At 40.9% G+C, this 21,761-nt stretch overlaps 1 protein-coding gene across 3 annotated transcripts in view; it reads left to right on the plus strand.

Moving 5' to 3' along the window:
- gypc (glycophorin C (Gerbich blood group)) overlaps positions 1-11,707 on the plus strand; it is a 41,974-nt gene extending 30,267 nt beyond the window's left edge. For all 3 annotated transcript variants that reach the window (XM_051708668.1, XM_051708669.1, XM_051708667.1), the window contains 2 exons: positions 7,081-7,119; positions 10,645-11,707. In XM_051708668.1, the coding sequence (XP_051564628.1) occupies positions 7,081-7,119; positions 10,645-10,841 (236 nt within the window). In that variant the 3' untranslated portion in view covers positions 10,842-11,707. The remainder of the gene's footprint in view (positions 1-7,080; positions 7,120-10,644) is intronic.
- The last annotated feature ends 10,054 nt before the right edge of the window (positions 11,708-21,761 follow it).

The raw sequence follows: 21,761 nt of genomic DNA on the forward strand, positions 1-21,761 counted from the left end.
AATTTGGTTTACAGTAGAGTTTTTGAGAAGACACTATAAATACAAAAACATACAATGACCACAATCATAAAACACACCACATATTATAAAAGAAATGTAATAAAACAATAAAAAAAATTCCCACATGCACAGTGGGAACAGGTTTCCATTACATTATATATATATATATATATATATATATATATATATATATATATATATATATATATATATATATATATATATATATTTTTATTTTCTTAATTTATTTTTTATTTTTTATTTTTTTACATACTACAAAATACTCAAAAAATTAAAAAACAAGCAACAAAGACTGCCTGACTTCCAGTTTTCTAGTGCCCCTTTATCTTTCCATTTTCTCTTAACTGGTTGATGAATAATAAACAACAGCTGAGAGGAGGAAGTGAAAAAGAGCGAAAGGGAAGGGGTGTCCATAAGAGAGTTTAGCCAGGTGTTTAGTGGCTGTTTTCACTCTCAGTTTGGCACAGGCAGTTGGCCACAGTTGAGTGCTTTCCTGACAGACATCAGAGAAGCTGTTAATTCTTGAGCTTATCTCTACATGAAACATGAAGGCCTCCCCTGACACTTCCTCACCTCACAGATCAGACAAGGACCTCCGTCTCTGCTGTTTTGACAGTAGAGTTTGGTGAGTGCATGTAAAGGGGAGCAATGGGCCTTTTGTGGTACTTTTTACCGTAATGAAATCGAATGGAACGGCAGAGTCAACTGTATAGAAAGACATACAAAGTTTTGGAGGCAAATTATAGTTGAAAGTAATTACTTCGAACTGCAGTAGAGATATTGATTTATTTTATTTTTTTAAACTGGTACAATAACGATTAATTGTATGTTTACATATCCGATAACCGATATGCAGAACCGATTTTTTTTATTCATTGTTTTTTATTTCATCTTTATTTTACAGAGAGAATATTCAACAGAGAAATTTTTTTATATTACAATAATAATAACATCCCATGTTTTTATATAAATATTATAATAATTACAACAACAATAATAATAGGCAAAATAATTGAAAAACCTCTGATTTCAAACGGAGAACATAAATAAACGGGGAATCATAAAAGGGAATCATTGCATGAATGTAAACTACAGTTTAAAGGTTTAGGTGTTGTTTAATAGGCTAAAGGCAAATAGTTAGCTGGAATAAGTATACATTCTCATTCTCAGAAAAGTGAAAAACATTAAATGCATCGCTGCAATTACATCAGTCTCTAGATTATAGCAGCTGCCTCACGAAACACTTGCTGACAGAGCATAAATTTTTTGTTTTACACCTTTTTTGTAGCACGAGTATTTTGCCCCATGAATGTCTATGTGTTTATGTGAAACTTTTACAGCTGTAATCATTTAGATTATGATTCATAGCGAAATAAAATGTAATAGTTAATATAATTTAGGGAATATTAAACAAGTGGATCTTGTTAAAAACTGCGCCGGCATACGGTGGCCATTCTGGCATACGGCCAGTCATTCCAGTGGAACATGAACATCAACCTGAACGGCAACTAATTAACAAAGCCAACAAAGAATTAAATTGAACCGTCATATTTCCAACATGCTCTCATCCAACAAGGCTCTTCGAGTTAAGTAATGTGAAGTAATGTTACGTCTTTAGGACTTTGCAGGATTTGTCTTTACGTGTGTGGTTCGTCTACGATTCTAAGCGCTTAAACTACACATCAAGCATTTATGTAACACATCTCACTAGAGCATGAATGGCTGTTACGTTTAATAAGATGTATTAATTCAAGCAATACATTGCAAAAGCAGGTTACATTACCTGTGGACAACCCCCAGCACTGTTTCCTCTCACACACACTTCTGCAATAGCCGTCTTGGCACCAGTTATCAGTGGATCCAATATTACAAAAATATTCCAATTCATGAAAAAAGATCTGATTCATGAAAAATGCTTGAATATCGGAAAAATATTGGAAAATCCAATTATCGGTCGATCTTTAGTCTGCACTTAGACAGTTGTACACTACCAGTCAAAACAACATGATCACACAGGAAATCGACATGCTGCTTACAAATGTTCATGTACTCTGAAATTGACCACATACTGCTGAATTACTAACAAGCAAAATCCCCATCAGACATTTTAGCATGACTTCAAATGTGTTAACTTTTCCCCGTGGCTCTACTGACAGAACGTCATGCGAGCAGGGCCGTCTCAAGTAAAGGGCGGGCCTAGGGCGATGTCGAATGCACGGGCATCTTGCTGTCCGAAGCGCGGGGTTGCACTGCCCTAAGGACAGCCCAGCATGCAAGCAATCTCCAAGACACGGTTTCTGGTCCATGGAAACTAGGAAGTAATTGTGTTCTCTCAGACACAGGTTTGGGTCCCATGGATACCAGGACGATATTGCATTCACATAAACAATGGTGCACGCAATTCAGAGGTTCTATTTTTGCACTAAAATACAATTTTTACTCCACTGACGTTTAGGTTTAAAGTTGGGGTTTGGGTTACAGTGTATGGTTGATATAATTTGCTTTTCTGTTGACTTTTAGTAAAATTACTGTTGCTTTTTTATGCCATTTGCAACAAATAATACAACTCACTTTTGGCACCACCCTGTGGACATTTTACCACAACAACACTTTCAGCTGCAGAACTTTTGACAACAGGAGCTGTTGCTGAATTCACAGTGTGATCAGTCTGGTTAAAACTATGAAATAACACAAATAGAGGTATGGGAATTATGTAGTAACCAAAACAATCAACAAATCAAAAAGTATCTTACATTTTAGCTTCAAAGTGGATATTGCCTAGATTGTAGCTCTGCACACTCTTAGCATTCTCTCAACCAACTTCATAAGGAGAAACTTGGAGTGGTTTTTAAACAGTATTGAAGACGTTTCCATGTATGCCTGGCACTTGTTGCCTACTTTTTTTAACTCATCCATAAAACAAAATTAAGTTTTAGTTTTGTAAAAAAAAAAAAAAAATGCCTATGGGGACCTGGGTAGCTCAGCGAGTATTGACGCTGACTACCACCCCTGGAGTCACGAATTCAGGGTGTGCTGAGTGACTCAGCCAGGTCTCTTAAGCAACCAAATTGGCCCGTTGCTAGGGAGGGTAGAGTCACATGGGGTAACCTCCTCGTGGTCATGATTAGTGGTTCTCGCTTTCAATGGGGCACATGGAAATTTGTGCGTGGATCGTGGAGAATAGCATGAGCCTCCACATGCTGTGAGTCTCCGCGGTATCATGCACAGCGAGCCATGTGATAAAATGCACGGATTGACTGTCTCAGAAGCGGAGGCACAGGGACTTGTCCTCTGCCACCCAGATTGAGATGAGTAATTGTGCCATCACGAGGACCTAGTAAGTAGTGGGAATTGGGCATGCCAAATTGGGGAGAAAATTAGAAAAAAAAAGAAAAAAATGCATATGTTAGCACAATTTATACTTGTCTAAAAAGTTAATTTCAAACATTTAAAGGTGCACTCAGTAATTTTTTCCTCATTACAAAAGCTTTCTTACTTCTTAAGAAATGAATTGTAATTTTGAAACATATGTATAAAATCATGACCACTAAGCTGTTTTATTCTACATGGAGAGGGTCTCCTCATGGGGGCTGCCATGTTAGAATCATATTACCAGCCAAATACTACTCGCTTAATCTCAGTAACTGTCCTGTTATTGGACACTTTTACTCATGGATTAAATTCATAATAGCTGACTGTGAATACTTAATTTTTACATTGGCATCTGTACCTGAAAACTATTGCGTTTGAATGATGCTGCATCCATGCCACTAGGTGTCAGTGTAAGTCTAAGATGAAATGAACAAAAACTTACTGAGTGCCCCTTTAAGCATAAGCATTTAAGATCATGAAATACAAATTTCACTTTGTCAATAAAACACAATTCCCTGTACATTGCATCCGATCAATGGAGAATATTTAGGGCTACTCATAACCTAGTTATGTATGTGAGGCAAACAGAGGTGAGCCAGAACATTGCTTGTCTCCTGAATAAAATGTAAAGATCAGAGCTAAATGCCATTGCTTTGGTAGTTATCCAGTTTGCTGAAATTTGGAGGGATTTAGAGTTTAGGCACTGTGCAGAGTGACAATGAGAAATTTGCATTAATCAAACTGGAAAATTATCAGCTTAATGCTCTTCCCACCCAAGAACAGAAGGGGCTGGAATTCATTTTGGCTCCTGGTTTTTGCTCTCCGTCCTATCGGGAGACAATTACCAGTGCGCTTCAAAAGCCAGCTTTGGGCAAGATAAGCTCCACTCCTGGGAAGGTGATGAAACCAAATGTCTTGCTGCTGGGTTTGCTCTACCCTGGGTTTGTGTGACAGAAGTGTGAGAGAGAAAGAGGGACAGAGGGTGGGATGCCTTTGGCCTTTAGATCTGGCCACACAGCACAGATGTCCTCCTCCATGTCACAGTGGCTGGTGGATTTCACTAACGAGGCTAACGAGGGGACGCCTCCAGGCGAGACAGGCTCCTGTTTGCTTGGCAAATTTAGCAGAGATTTAATCCTTCCCGGGGTGCTGTGGCTCTGCACTGAGTGTGACTTTGAAAGATCTTTTATAACCAGGCTTAACATCCACCATACTGTGCATTTCTGCTGTAGGATAAGAGTATTTATTTTATATCAGGTTTCATTTTTAGCCTAAAATTTCAAGTCTCCCCATCCCACACTTTAAACTCCATGTGTCATACATTTAAACCCTAAGTAAGTTAGTAAGATCCTAAGTAATAGGTAACTGAAAACTATTGCATTTGAATGATGCTGCATCCATGACCCTAGGTGTCAGTGTAAGTCCAAGATGACTGTCATATTGATCAGCACAACATAACTGAGTACTAAGTACTCAGAACTCAGGGTGTACGACACACACTATTCTCCAACCTATTTAAATAAAGATGCCTCTCAATGAGTGTGTTTACTTTCATGTTTTTACACCAATTATTCTTAATAATGGCTAACTAAGCCAACAACGAGTTAGGTCGAGTGAACCATGTAAACAACGTTCTTTATTCGTGTATAGTCATAAACAGTTAAGCAAAAACCGATCAGCACACAAAGTTTTTGGCAGTTATCCCGATTTCGTATTGCATGTAACCACCTTTACCGCATTCTAACCGACTTATCCAATGTGCACAAGTGTGCATGCCTGTTTATGATTTGATGTCTCACAAGCAGTCAATAATCAGATAATTTCAAATTGCATGCAAAGGTGGGTTTCTTACATTTGTCTTTTTTTGGGGGGGGGGGATGAGCTGTTTTGTGATTGTTGTGCATGCAAACATACTCATTGTGTTAAAAATACAGAAGCTTCTAAAGGCCAAAGAATACTTCTGTTGTCCATGTTGCTGACCACTCCACGCATAATATGCGTGATACAAATTCCATCATCAGCACAGTCTGCGTGGACTGTCCATGTGATGCCCAGATTTTCTCAACACACGGACAGTCTGTGCACATAATCAGCGCATGCACCTGCGGTTGACTGTACTAAAACAGTTTCACAAAACAATCATAGTGCGCATGCATCAAACGCGTTTGTGTTCGCTCGCGGTCAAAAAAGTATACTTTGAAAGGCAACGTGGTCGATCAGGCGCGATCAGATACGGAACGCAGAAAAACATATACCCGGGCCTAAAGATTTACTAAATTTTCATTATGTTGTAAATCTAGTTACAAACTGACTTCTCTCCTCTTAGGGTCATGGACAATTTTGAGGTCGCAAATCTGTTTAGCTGTATAGCTATAATGATTACTGCTCTCTGTAAAAGAATAGTGTCTGTGTTACACTGTGGAACAAAGACCAGACTCTGTTCTATTAAAGCAATACATTTCAGTCAGAGTTTTCCTAGTTTTAATAAAGTTATGAAGGAGAGACACTGCAAATATCCATGGGGAGAAAACCTTTTCTGACATTTGGCTGGGTAGAGCTGGGAGCACTTGATTGATTTATAAATAATTCACTGGCTTTATAATTTTTAACAAATTTTTTTCTCCCCCCACATTGCCCCGCCCTTTCTAAAGGACACCTAATTGCTGAATTATGTAGACATATGAGGAGATATTAAAGATTGCATGAGTGTATAATCTACCTGCAAATACACCTTAATGCCCTTCACACTGCACAAATGTCAATGTCCGATGTCTACTTTATTACTCTAAATATAATTACACTGTAAACACTGAATCACAATGAGCTTTTAATCACAATGGAACACGTTATTAGACACTAATGAGTAAATGTAATTGTTCATTATTTGGGGGCATCGGTTTGGTCAAATCTGCATTTATCTCTCTATTTAAAAGTAGTTTGGGGGTCTAACTAGATCCATCTCTATTTTCAAAGCATCATATTTGATGTGCCTGTCCTTCAGTGAAAGTCAAGTGAAGGCGACAGATGTTGCCTTAGCAATAATTCATGATTATCTTCAACCAATTTCTTTAACGAGCTTTTTGTCCCCATGGTGACAGAGAAAATGAGTCTTACTGCAAAGCAGCAGGGAGACAGCTGTCTATAAAAACAAAGTGTCATGAAAGATTCACGTGTGTTATAACAACATAGGAAACAAGCACACAGAACCTGTTTACTGAGGGATCAGTGAGGTGTGGAAGAGTCCTGTTGTAGTGTTATGTAAATCCTGGAAACAATTTATATCTCTAATCATTTAGAAAACATCCAATAGAACACAAAACTAGAAGACATTGAAAGATAGTGCTTAAAAGCAAGGCCAATCAAATAATAAAGAGCCTAATCACAGCAGAACAAGCACAAGTTTAAGGACAGTTTTTTCTTCATTTTACTTGCCTTACATATGCTACTGTTTATATTTCCTTATGTTGTGATTGCTTAAGTAATACTTAATAACCTATTTTATTAGATATGCTTACCTAAATATAACTGAGCTGAAACCAACCAGTAACAATTATAAAGCATTTATTGCTCATCATGGCCAATACAGTCATCTTAAATCTATAAAGGTGGACAGGGTGAAAGGTTATGTGCCGTTCTGTTGATACACATTTTTTTTCCTTTATTAAAATATTTTCTTTTTATCTTTAGAGGGATCAGATGATCACTACTTCGCGGCCATAGTTGGAGGTAAGTTTGTAACAGCTTTCACGCTTCCAAATATCCCACAATATTCCTAAAACTCCTTTGGATATTTACAATTACATTAATGCATTTGGCAGATGCAAGCAATATACAGTGCATTTAAGGTGTACATTTTATGAGTATGTGTGTTCCCTGGTAGGAATCTCTAGATATAGAAATACAGATTGAGCCAAACTGACAGAACCAGAGTTCTCAATATATTCATGCTGTTTAGCCAGAGGGGAACTGGCCCCCACAGTGAGCCTGGTTTCTCCCAATGTTATTTTTCTCCATTAACCAACATCTTATGGAGTTTTGTGTTCCTTGCCACAGTCGCCTTTTATTCAAGTATAAACAGTGCATTAAAGTATACGTTTTATGAGTATGTGTGTTCCCTGTTTGAAATACAGATTGAGCCAAACTGAAAGTGAAGTTCAAAATATAAAGTTTTCTTTCCAACAATATAAAGATGTTTGGTGTTGTTGTCAAGCCATTTGAAAAATAAAAATAAAAAGTCATATTTGCACAAGATGTTTTCTGGCCTCAGAAGATTTCTGGCTGAGCAAGGAGTGAAAGTACCAGTACCACAGTGTTCCCACTTTGGCTAATTTACACATGAATAATCAGTATCTGGATTTGTACTCATGCACAGAAGTAATAGGAATCAGTAAACCTCAGCAGGGTTCGTACATGGCTCCTTGAAACCTTGTTGCGGCAACTGTTTTTGCATATCAGGAGAAGATTTGTATATTTCATTGTGCATATTAATGTACTGGTTAATTACTGCTATTCCCTAAAGACAGGGTGTGTTTTATATTTGCTGTCTGAGGTTACATTGTCAATATTTCCATTAGCTAAATTTGCACCTGAATCTACAATTCTGTTATCTTATCCTGTCCCCTCACTTTAATGTAATTCTCACTTGAATATACAGAGTCCCAAAAAGGCTTTCGGACACTTACTTCACATTTAAAAATATAACATAAATATATAATAATCTTAAAAGTGGCATTTATTTTAAAGAAATATTGCACAACCCCACTTTTCAAGCACAACACCAAAAAGAGGCTTGTTAGGTTTCAAATTATAAAGCTATTGTTCAATATTAAGACAAAATGTATTTGGACACTTTTTTAATGTCAAACTCAGTGACAAATATCGATATTTAATGTAATGAACTTCTATACATCCTGTAGTTGCAAGGACACCTGTGTAAACTTAAAGAAATCACCCAAATATTTAAATTCTATCATCATTTACTCACCCTTATGCCATCCTAGATTTGTATGACTTTCTTTCTTCTGCAGAACACACACCCAAAAATATTTTTTGACGAATGTCTCAGCTCCGTCGGTCTTTAGAATGCATGTGAATGGTGACCTTTGAAGCTCCAAAAAAATAAATCAAATAAAGGCCACATTAAAGTAATCCATAATACTCCAGTGGTTAAATGTATATCTTCAGAAGTGATATGATAGGTGTGGGTGAGAAACAGATCAGTATTTAAGTCTTTTTTACTTTAAATCTCCACTTTCACTTTCATAAGGTGAAAGTGAAAGTTGAGATTTATGGCAAAAAAACAAAAAAAAACAAAGATGACTTAAACCACTGGAGTCTTATGGATTACTTTTATGTGGTCTTTATGTGATTTTTAGAGCTTCAAATGAAGTTAGTTTCTTTTCATTTCAGTGAGTAAACATTAGTCATTTAATCATCAATTTTATATCTGAAATCTGCCTGTAAAGCTTTGCAATGCAAACTTATGTCATTGTTTTTTTTTTTTTTTTGGAATTTTTCCTTCTATTTGAAAGCCAGAACCAGTCATGTTCAACTTTAACATAGTAGCTCTAACTAACTTCTGTCACAAACAGATCAGATGGTGGACGAGGCACCTATCCAAACAAGTTCAGAAATATGGTTTACAAAGATGGTTTAAAGGAAAACTGATGCACTGTGTTTAAGTTTATGTTTCTTAAATGGCAAACACATACACAGAGAATGTATGATATGTATGTATAGCTAGAGAGCATGTCAATATGAAACAAATCCAAATATCAGACATTTTAGGTAATTTAACCCTTGTGCGACCTTCGGGGCATTTTTGTCTTTTTCATTTTTGTGTTAATGCCAATGGCATAAATTTTGCTAAAGGTGTGTATTTTGGGGGGAATTTTGATATTTCCACCTCAGTTCCTATAATACATCTATAATACACTGTGTACACAAAATAGTTACACTCAGGAAATTCAGGACAAAAATGTCCCCATTGAAACCCATTAAAACTGTAATATTTGATCCTAGTGCCATTAAAGCATAAATCATTCTATCGCGTCCTTCTGCAGAAGGATCGTGATTTCCGCACGCTGGGCAGCGGCGTTCTCGCCCCTCACCGAGGTGAAACGGACGCCGCTGAACCCGGGCGGGTGCCTGGCGAAATGAATTCTATGATATTATGCTTTCATTCCAGAGCCCTGGCTTCAAAATGTAAATTTTTTATATTTTCCACCAGATGGCACCATTTTTCTAATGTTTATCCTATGGAGCAAATACATGCTTTTTTCCTATTTTCTGTTTGCTGTATTATAGAGCACTGCTGGCCAATTGAATAAATAATGCAGCTAAAATGTGTGTGTGTGTGTGTGTGTGTGTGTGTGTGTGTGTGTGTGTGTGTGTGTGTGTGTGTGTGTGTAAAAACAACAGTGGCATTATGTAAAAAACTGGCATTTAAAGGGTTTTAATCCTGAAAATGAATGAATATTTGGTAGTTATGATCAGGACTGATGTTGGATAAAAAAACTGTGGAAAATAATATTAATATATAATATTATTATGGCAGTTTTTTGACGTGGATATTTTTGTCCTTGAAGGACCTCTGAGTAACTTTTTTTTTATTGACGCACAAGGGTTAAATCCCAGCTTTTTTAAGGTCTGAAAAATTCCATGGAAAAGGATGCATGGTCACCCTAAACAAGTAGATATTGCAGCTTTCACTACTTGCATTACAACCTGTGGAATGTTTTTGCACACCGGGGTAAGTGGATGCTCTGACATTGCGATTTGCGTGTGCCTTCTCCCTTGCAACGAATATTATCCATCGTGAGGAAATTAAAAGTTGATCACAACTGTCACTAAGGGTGGAAGACAACAGTCGTATGCCACGGTATCAGCTGTCCATCAGTGAGGCCCTATGGTGATTAGGGAATACCAATATGGCCGTTCTAACACTTCCAGTGGCTTTACCTCCTGCTGAAAGCTGACCGTTGCATCAGCAATCCAGTTCTATATTATAGATATGAATAGGTCTGAATAACGTTGGGGGCCACTGAAGCAAAATTTGAGTCAATCAATGAAGGAATCACAAAAATAAATATATAAATAAAACTTTAAACCCCCATGTAACCAATAATATTGCAGTGAATGCCCAAACAATAAGCAGACTAACATCTGTGAGTTCAGTCTCTTTGTATAACTCCTGCCCTCAGGTTATCTTTAAATCTTCAAATGTAACTTTACTCTCTGTCTGTGCTTTAGTTGTCATTGCTGTGGTGGTTCTGGTCCTACTCCTCCTCCTTGCCATCATTTTGCGATACATGTACCAGCACAAGGGCACATATAATACCAACGAGGCCAAGGGGACAGAGTTTGCAGAAACAGCGGACGCTGCTCTTCGTAGAGACCCAGCACTGCAGGACGCCATGGATGAGAGCAAGAAAGAATATTTTATATGAGACACAATATAGCCTATAGAGTATGCATCAAACTTCTACTAGCTAAAATGATGCCTGAATTGTTAATTGCATCCTGTTTGCTTGGACAGCATCGTATCTCACTCGGATTTCCTGCTAACAGATAGAAGGAGTAAGAGTATTATGAAAACCCTTTGTATTTCAATACCTTTATTTTGGAAAATGAGAGGTAAACTGTTTATTTGAGCATTTATACAGCATGGTAGAATTTCTCTTTGTATTTGATGCTGAATGTTTGAACCGAAGATTAGCTCAGGAGAACGTGATGGTATTCAGGTGAAGGGAAGGAAAGCCACTGATGTTTTTAGACAAGATTTGAATGTGAATGGCAGATGATATTTCAAGACATTTAGTGAAGAATTTATAGAACACTGTTTACAACAAGCATGTGAAATGAATTAGTCTCTTACATATTATAGATGGCACAGTGCTAGAATCCAAGCATGAAACTCATTAGGCAACACTCCAGGATATGATGAGAGGAACCCAGAAGACAAACATAATGTGGCACTTAATTGCTGTATATTTTACATAGACAATAGGAAAAACAGTGGGGGGAAAAGCCATTGGCCTTTTTCTGGCAATGTGTCTTACCTGCAATTATATAAATGTGTATTGTGGTTCTACTGTTATTGTGGTGGAGGTTTTTGTGATTTTGTAAAAATGTCTATAGGTGAATTTGTAAAGCAGACATTAGACTTGCTTGTTATCAGAGACAGCAGTGGAGTTTGTGGGGAAATCTTTATATGAGGACAGTGTATACCAGCTTCTCTGTAATCAGATGCCTTTGTTAATTTAAGATATATTTACACAACACAAATAAAATGTATTTTGTTGCTTGTTATTGTTTTAGTTATTTATTTTCTCAGTTTCCCCCAATTAATCAATATTTGTCAAAATATGAATAACTACAGTCTTGACCAACACAAAACAGGCATCATTTTTAAGCTTAGAATCTGTAGTTTACAATGCATGTAGGCATTATGACCACAACTGAATGAGTGCTTTGAAATTTGCAGATAAATCAGAAGTGTTCTGTTTTGATAATTTATACATGTTATATTGTTCTGTGTTCCGTTTTATACATTTTATTGTAATCAGGAAAAACATCAAATTCACCAAATAGCCATGTGTATTATGTTGTTGGAAAACTCTCAAAGAGTAGAATACAGCCAGCCTATTTGTTTTACTCACAGACATAAAATATTGCAAGGAATAGCTAAGTATATGTCTTTGACATTTATGTTTCATGTGAACAGGTGTGCTTATATGCCGCGTTTCACTTATAACCAGGGTTGGGAGGGTTACTTTTTAAATGTATTCCACTACAGATTACAGAATACACGCTGTAAAATTTAATTTATAACATATTCCGTTAGATTACTCAAGGTCAGTAACGTATTCTAAATACTTTGGATTACTTCTTCAGCACTGGTAGATTTTTTCATTTGTTTTGACTATAAAAGTACAGTAAGACAATATACAAATGTTAAAAATACATTCTCTGAAAAACCTAAATATCTTATGCAGTGCTGTTTCTAAAACAAGATAAATCAAACTGATCTTGTTTTAAGGATTTTTAGATATTTTTACAGGAAAACAATACAAAGATTATTATCAAGAATATGATTTTTGCCCTAATATCAAAGGTCTTACTAGAAAAAATAAATTATGATCCAATGTGAATTTTCTTTATAAAAAAATATGATCATGCCTGGTTACATGTGCATGTAAATTGGCTTGAAATAGCATTTTAGCTTAGTGTAAAGCTAACAGTTTACACAAGGTTTTTTTCTATTTCTTCTGCTCCAAACTTACCTCAAACTTACTTCTCTGTCTGCTTGTACACATCTTAAGAAAGTGTTTCACCGCTGTTTATATGGATTTATATGGATATATGTTTTCCATCTGAAAGGACTAAATATTAAATGAAACAAATGACAATAAAATGCAAAGTAATCTCTTCAGTAATCAAAATACTTTTCGAATGTAACCGTATTCTAATTACCAATTATTTAAATTGTAACTGTAGTGGAATACAGTTACTTATATTTTGTATTTTAAATACATAATTACATTACATGTATTCCGTTACTCCCCAACCCTGCTTATAACTATAAGAATATATAAAATATCACATTATTACTTAGAAGAGGTGATTATCTTTCAAACCAGCCCACACACAAGGTAATCGGATGCATAGATCCACACAGCATCTGGCATCTTGCAATCTGTCTGAGAACACGTTAGCTTTCCTGGATCAGAATCAGATCAGAATCAGAATCAGCTTTATTGCCAAGTATGCTTACACATACAAGGAATTTGTCTTGGTGACAGGAGCTTCCAGTGTACAACAAATCAAAAACAATACTAAAACAGCAGCAAGACATAGATAATAATAAAAAAATAAAAAATAATTATACACATACATACATACACACACAGACACACACATACAGGTGCATCTCAATAAATTAGAATGTCGTGGAAAAGTTCATTTATTTCAGTAATTCAACTCAAATTGTGAAACTCGTGTATTAAATAAATTCAGTGCACACAGACTGAAGTAGTTTAAGTCTTTGGTTCTTTTAATTGTGATGATTTTGACTCACATTTAACAAAAACCCACCAATTCACTATCTCAAAAAATTAGAATACATCATAAGACCAATAAAAAAAACATTTTTAGTGAATTGTTGGCCTTCTGGAAAGTATGTTCATTTACTGTATATGTACTCAATACTTGGTAGGGGCTCCTTTTGCTTTAATTACTGCCTCAATTTGGCGTGGCATGGAGGTGATCAGTTTGTGGCACTGCTGAGGTGGTATGGAAGCCCAGGTTTCTTTGACAGTGGCCTTCAGCTCATCTGCATTTTTTGGTCTCTTGTTTCTCATTTTCCTCTTGACAATACCCCATAGATTCTCTATGGGGTTCAGGTCTGGTGAGTTTGCTGGCCAGTCAAGCACACCAACACCATGGTCATTTAACCAACTTTTGGTGCTTTTGGCAGTGTGGGCAGGTGCCAAATCCTGCTGGGAAATGAAATCAGCATCTTTAAAAAGCTGGTCAGCAGAAGGAAGCCTGAAGTGCTCAAAAATTTCTTGGTAAACGGGTGCAGTGACTTTGGTTTTCAAAAAACACAATGGACCAACACCAGCAGATGACAAATCATCACAGACTGTGGAAACTTAACACTGGACTTCAAGCAACTTGGGCTATGAGCTTCTCCACCCTTCCTCCAGACTCTAGGACCTTGGTTTCCAAATGAAATACAAAACTTGCTCTCATCTGAAAAGAGGACTTTGGACCACTGGGCAACAGTCCAGTTCTTCTTCTCCTTAGCCCAGGTAAGACGCCTCTGACGTTGTCTGTGGTTCAGGAGTGGCTTAACAAGAGGAATACGACAACTGTAGCCAAATTCCTTGACATGTCTGTGTGGTGGCTCTTGATGCCTTGACCCCAGCCTCAGTCCATTCCTTGTGAAGTTCACCCAAATTCTTGAATCGATTTTGCTTGACAATCATAAGGCTGCGGTTCTCTCAGTTGGTTGTGCATCTTTTTCTTCCACACTTTTTCCTTCCACTCAACTTTCTGTTAACATGCTTGGATACAGCACTCTGTGAACAGCCAGTTTCTTTGGCAATGAATGTTTGTGGCTTACCCTCCTTGTGAAGGGTGTCAATGATTGTCTTCTGGACAACTGTCAGATCAGCAGTCTTCCCCATGATTGTGTAGCCTAGTGAACCAAACTGAGAGACCATTTTGAAGGCTCAGGAAACCTTTGCAGGTGTTTTGAGTTGATTAGCTGATTGGCATGTCACCATATTCTAATTTTTTGAGATAGTGAATTGGTGGGTTTTTGTTAAATGTGAGTCAAAATCATCACAATTAAAAGAACCAAAGACTTAAACTACTTCAGTCTGTGTGCATTGAATTTATTTAATACACCAGTTTCACAATTTGAGTTGAATTACTGAAATAAATGAACTTTTCCACGACATTCTAATTTATTGAGATGCACCTGTACATACATACACACATACGTAGTACAAATCTAATACAAATCTGTTATCTGTTATGTACAGTGCAAATACAATCTGTTATGTACATTGCAAATGTTTTTTTTTTGTTTTGTTTTTTGTTTCAGAGGAATGAAATGGCAGAAGAGTGTTGGATAAATATAAAAAAGACTAAACTGTGTATTGCACATAGTTATTGCTCAATGGGGCAATTTAACTGTTCATGAAATGGATAGTCTGAGGGAAAAAAACTGTTCCTGTGCCTGACAGTTCTGGTGCTTAGAGCTCTGAAGCGTCAGCCAGAAGGCAACAGTTCAAAAAGGTAATGGGCAGGGTGAGTGGGGTCCAGAGTGATTTTCCAGCCTTTTTGAGTTTCTGTGAGGATACGTACATTCCTACTAGGACTTATTTAAAGTTCAACAAAGACAAACCGTGGTTTACAGCAGAGCTCAGGCAGCTTTGTCGAGAAGAGAAGAGTAGTGGGGAGAGCACACATCCCTGGGGGGCACCTGTGCTGATTGTACAGGTGCTGGAAGTGAGTTTCCCCTGTCTCACAAGCTGCTGCCTGTCCGTCAGAAAGATGGTAATCCACTGACAGATAGACATGGGAACAGAGAGTTGGTGTAATTTATTCTGGAGTATAGCTGGGATGATGGTGTTGAAAGCCAAACTGAAGTCCACAAAAAGGATCCTTGCACATGTCCCTGGTCTGTCCAGATGTTGCAGGATATGATGCAATCCCATGTTGACTGCATCATCCATAGACCTGTTTGCTCGATAAGCAAATTGAAGGGGATCTAGAAAGGGTACAGTGATGTTCTTCAGGTGGGCCAACACCACTATCTCAAATGATTTCATGACCACAGACGTCAGGGCGACAGGTCTATAGTCATTAAGTCCTGTGATTTTTGGTTTCTTTGGGACAGGAATAATGACTGTGCATTTGAAGCAGCATGGGACTTCACACTGCTCCAGTGATCTATTCAGTGATCTGTGTGAAGATGAGGGCCAGCTGGTTAGCACAGGTCCGAAAGACCCGGCTCACATCATCTTCACAGATCTTAAGTGCAGGTTGAGTAGCAGGAGGGGGGAGGAGGGGGGTTGCAGGAGGTGTTGGTGTTTGTGTGAAGGTCAGTGTGGGTGTAGGGTGTGAGATTGGGCCTTTCAAATCTGCAGTAGAACACATTCAGGTCATCAGCCAGTTGTTGGTCCACCACAGGGTTGGGGGTAGGAGTCCTGTCATTTGTGAGTTGTTTCATGCCACTCCATACTGATGCAGGGTCTTGTTTTTTCAGCTTCTCAGAATATCTTCTTTTAGCCACTCTGATTTCCTTGTTCAGTGTGTTCCTGGCCTGACTGTACAATACTTTATCCCCACCCTTGTAAGCATCCTCTTTGGCCTGACGAAGCTGCCTGAGCTCTGCTGTAAACCATGGTTTGTCTTTGTTGAACTTTAAATAAGTCCTAGTAGGAATGCACATATCCTCACAGAAACTGATATATGATGTAACAGTATCTGTGAGCTCGTCCAGATTGGTGTCTGCAGCCTCAAAAACACTCCAATCCGTGCAATCGAAGCAGGCTTTTAGTTCCCGCTCTGCTTCATTGGTCCATCTCTTTACAGTCCTTACTACTGGCTTGGTGGATTTTAATTTCTGCCTGTAGGTTGGAAGAAGATGAACCAGACAGTGATCAGAGAGTCCCAAATCTGCTCTAAGGACAGAGCGATATGCATCCTTTATTGTTGTGTAGCAATGATACAGTATGTTCCTGTCTCTGGTGGGGCATGTAATGTGCTGTTTATATTTGGGCAGTTCACGTGTGAGATTTGCTTTGTTAAAATCCACAAGAATAATAATAACTGAGTCCGGGTATTGTTGTTCTGTGTCTGTGATTTGATCAGTCAGCTGTTGCAGTGTTGTGTTTACACACGCGTTTGGCGCGATATACACACTCACCAGAATAAACGAGGAAAACTCCCGCGGTGAGTAGAACAGCTTACAGTTAATAAAGAGCGCTTCCAAATTAGGACAGCACATCCTCTTTAATGTTGTTACATCTGTACACCAACTTTCATTGATGTAAAAGCATGTTCCACCGCCTCTTGTTTTCCCAGTTAACCCCGAGATGTGATCCGCTCTGAACAGCTGAAAGCTCGGCAGATGTAACGCACTGTCTGGAATGGCTTCACTCAGCCAGGTTTCTGTGAAGCACAAGGCAGCAGAGTTTGAAAAGTCCTTGTTTGTGTGGGTGAGGAGATGTAGTTCATCCGTTTTGTTAGGAAGAGAGCGGAGATTTGCTAGATGAATACTCGGCAGTGCTGTTCGAAAGCCGCGCCAATGGAGCCTGACCAGCGCGCATGCTCGTCTCCCTCACCTGCTCATAGCGCGTTTAAACAACACAGCTGCGCCTCTGACTAAAATGTCCAGCAAAACGTCCGAATATTCAAAAACTGGGAAAAGGTTGTCTGGTATATGCTGCCGAATGTTCAGCAGTTCATCCCTGGTAAAACTGACTGGAAAAATATACACAGGACAAACAAACAAAAACAACAAAAGAACTGAAGAGCAACACACTGAGGCGGCCATCCGCGGCGCCATCTTAAAAGAGAAGCATCATTGAAAATTATGTAGCATCATTGAACGCTAAACCAATTGGATTGGGTTCAGATCGGTGCACAAATCATCCATATTTAGGCAGAGATGGTGAATGGTGACTGTTACATATGGCCAACAGGAGATGGCGCCAAGTACATGACACATGATGCAGACTCATTGATTCAAATGGCACTCATTCTGTGAAATCTCATTACTAAAATCATTTCTGTATGCTGTGCAAACCTTTAGCCATTGTTCTGTGCACATTCATTGGCACAGTCGGACGTGGAGGACTCGACTGGGTTCCCACCTTCGGGTGTCTTCGCCCAGTCTGAGGCCGACACGGAGCTGATGGCCACGCTTGCCCGGGCTGCCACGAGTGTCAGGCTGGAGTGGAACCCTCCACCCTGCCCTGAGCCCTCACGGCTTGATGACTAGTTCCTGGGTCTGGAGCGCTGCTCACGGCCGCGCCCCGCCCCGCCCCGGTTCCATTCTTCCCGGAGGAGCACCACCTATGGCTGAATCTGGTTGAGATGAAGGATGCCGACAAGGTCCGCTTTCTCGACGCCCCATCTCCCAGACTGGCCTGTTTGGCGACACCGTTGAGGACTTTGCTCAGCAGTTCTCAGCGGTCAAGAAGCAGACAGAGGCCATTCAACATATCCTGCCTCGGCACGGTTCAAGGCCCCGCACCCTGTCTGCTCGCCTGGGGGCTGCGGCACCCACATTTTCAAAAAAAGAGCGCCGTCCTCACTCCCTGGGTCATACACTATGTGTTTATGGCCGTCGTTGTCACAATCGCCGTACATCGAACATTCGCGGCCAGGGCTCTACGAACGCGGGCTCCCCGCCTTCGCGCACCCGGCCGCGGCACACACACACCCACAGTCAGGCAGTTGTGAAGAGCCGCGAGGGTGCCCAGCCACCTCCCCCATCACTGGCCGGTCCTACAGTAGGTATGCGGAGCAATGTAAGTGCTTTGAAGTTTCCCTCAGCACAGCCACGAGTTTGTGACGCGAGGCTCCTCTACCTGGCAGTTCCTGCTCCTCCCCGCTGCGAGGCCCCACTTGCAGGTACGTCAAAGGTGATCGTCCCCTTGGTGCCCCTTGCTCGGAGTTTGAAGGCATGGCTAGCCCTCTCCAACCCGTCGCACTGGTTGGCCAGGACGATCCGACTCGGCTATGCGATTCAGTTCACCAGGCACCCACCCGGGTTCAGCGGTGTCCATTTCACCTCGGAGAGGGGCGAGAACTCTGCTGCCCTGCATGTGTAAATCATGATCCTTCTACAGAAGGACGCGATAGAGCCTGTCCTTCCAGCTGAGATGAAGAAGGGATTTTACAGCCCCTACTTCATCGTGCCAAAGAAAGGCAGTTGGTTGCGGCCAATCTTGGACCAGCGAGTGCTGAACCGGGCCCTGCACAGATTCCCGTTCAAGATGCTGACATTATCAAGATTGGTTCACGGCAGTAGACCTGAAGGATGCATACTTCCATGTCTCGGTTTTACCTCGGCACAGACCCTTTCTTTGGTTCACTTTTGAGGGCTGGGTGTATCAGTACAAGGTCCTCCCCTTCGGTCTGTCCCTGTCGCCTTGCGTCTTTACGAAAGTCACAGAGGCAGCCTTTGCCCCGCTAAGGGAGGTGGGCATCTCTTTTCTCGGGATGGAGTTAGACTCACTATGATAGTGCACATCACGAACGAGCATGCACAGTCAGTGCTGAACTGTCTGAAGTCGTTCAGGTGGAGAACAGCGGTCCCACTGAAACAGAGGCTCCTGTGGCATATGGCGTCTTCAGCGACAGTTACGCCACTCAGGTTGATGCATATGAGACCGCTTCAGCACTGGCTTCAGACTCAGGTTCCGAGATGGGCATGGTGCCATGGCATGCATCGCGTGGCTATCAATCTGATCTGCCGCCTTATTGGACGGACCTTGCATTTCTGCGGGCAGGGGTTCCCTTAGAGCAAGTGTCCAGGCATGTCACTGTTACTATAGATGCCTCCAAGTTAGGCTGGGGCGCCGTGTGCAATGGGCATGCAGCCGCGGGCTCCTGGACAGGGCCGCAACTACATTGGCATTTCAACTGCCTCGAGTTGCTGGTGGTATTGCTGGCCCTGCGGAGGTTTACGTTGGTCCGGACAGACAACAGACAACATGGTGATTGTAGCGTATATAAACCACCAAGGCAGTTTACGCTCGCGTCGCATGTCGCAGCTCCCCCACCATCTCCTCCTCTGGAGTCAGCAGCGACTGAAGTCATTGTGGGCCACTCACATCCTGGGCGACCTCAACCGTGCAGCAGACACGCTGTCACAGCAGGTGATGCTCAGGGGAGAGTGGAGACTCCACCCCCAGGTGGTCCAGCTGATTTGGAGTCGATTCAGTAAAGCACAAGTAGACCTGTTTGCTTCCTGGGAATCCTCCCACTGCCCATTCTGGTACTCCCTGGCCGAGGCTCCCCTCAGCACATATGTGCTTGCACACAGCTGGCCCCAGGGGCTGCGCAAGTATGCGTTCCTCCCAGTGAGCCTGCTTGCACAGACTTTGTGGAAGGTCAGGAAGGACGAGGAACAGGTCATCCTGGTGGCACCGTACTGGCCCACCCAGACTTGGTTCTCAGAGCTCACGCTCCTCGCGACAGCCCCTCCCTGGTGAGTTCCCCTTAGGGAGGACCTCCTCTCTCAGGGACGGGACACCATCTGGCACCTGCGACCAGACCTCTGGAATCTCCACGTCTGGCCCCTGGACGGGATGTGGAAGACCTAAGTGGCCTACCACTGGCAGTGGTAGACACTATCACTCAGGTCAGGGCTCCCTCTATGAGGCAGCTATATGCCTTGAAGTGGCGTTTGTTCATGAATTGTTGTTCTTCCAGAGGTGAAGACCCCCAGAGATGCACAGTCGGGTCGGTGCTTTCCTTCCTGCAGGAGAGGCAGTGCCTCATTCCCTCATGGGATCTCTCCGTGGTCCTGCTGGGCCTGCGGAGAGCCCCGTTTGAGCCTCTAGAGTCAGTTGAGTTAAAGGCTCTCTCGTTGAAGACAGCCCTCCTGACTGTGCTCACATCTATCAAGAGGGTTGGGGACCTGCAGGCGTTCTCTGTCAGTGACACCTGCCTGGAGTTTGGTCCAGCGTACTCTCACGTGGTCTTGAGACCCCGACCGGGCTATGTGCCCAAGGTTCCCACAACCCCTTTTAGGGATCAGGTGGTGTGCCTGCAAGCGCTGCCCTGGGAGCAGGAAGATCCAGCCTTGTCGTTGCTGTGTCTGATGTGTGCTTTGCATATCTACTTGGACCGCACGGAGAGCTTTAGATGCTCTGAGCAGCTCTTTGTCTGTTTTGGGGGACAGCGGAAAGGGAACTCTGTCTCCAAACAGAGGATTGCCCACTGGATCGTGGATGCCATCGCTTTGGCATACCAGGCCCAGGGCGTGCCATCCCCTTTGGAACTATGAGCACACTCCACTAGGAGTGTGGCTTCCTCCTGGGCACTAGCCTCTCTAACAGACATCTGTAGAGCAGCGGGCTGGGCAACACCCAATACCTTTGCGAGATTTTATAATCTCTGGGTTGAGCCAGTTTCATCCCATGTGTTGACAGGTACGAACAGGTAAGTGTGTGGGCAGCTGGCCGGGTGTACCGCTTGCACACAGTGCCTTGGCGCCATTCCTTGTTAGGAAACCACCACTCAAAACACAACATAAGCTGGTGACCAACAATGCTGGTCTTTTCAGCAGGGTTATCACCTCTCACAATTCTCAGACTTTAAGTTTTCATGCAGTCATCCCTTTCATCCTTTTTTAACTGTACCTGAAAACTTAAATTCCACTTTTCAAACAAGTTTACTGAGTTTTTGACAAGAAACAGTGAACTGTGAGGACAAAAAATGAGAAAAACTAACCCTAACCCTAACCCTCACAAGAATAAAAAGCTGAAATGTGTAATTCTAAGCGCCACCAAATAGAATTGCAAAAGTAAAAATTGTGTTCACACAGCTTTCATCTGCCATTGATAAAAACAAAAACAAACTGTCAATGCTGCAGTGTCAATGTTTTGACAGCACCACAGAGCTACAGTGTTTACACTTTTGGGGGGATATTAGCATGGATAACTTAAAGATGTCTCTGCAAATTAAGCTGGGACAGGAGAAAGTAGTTTAACAATGACAAAATGACACAATTTACCTTTAAACAAACTGAAAATATTAACAGCAATGTATAATTAAAACTTAAAATGATTTAAAGCATTTTATGTTATTCCAATTAGTTAATTTAGACTTAAAGC

This window comes from Myxocyprinus asiaticus, chromosome 10, assembly GCF_019703515.2.
Source record: "Myxocyprinus asiaticus isolate MX2 ecotype Aquarium Trade chromosome 10, UBuf_Myxa_2, whole genome shotgun sequence".
Lineage (NCBI taxonomy): Eukaryota > Metazoa > Chordata > Actinopteri > Cypriniformes > Catostomidae > Myxocyprinus > Myxocyprinus asiaticus.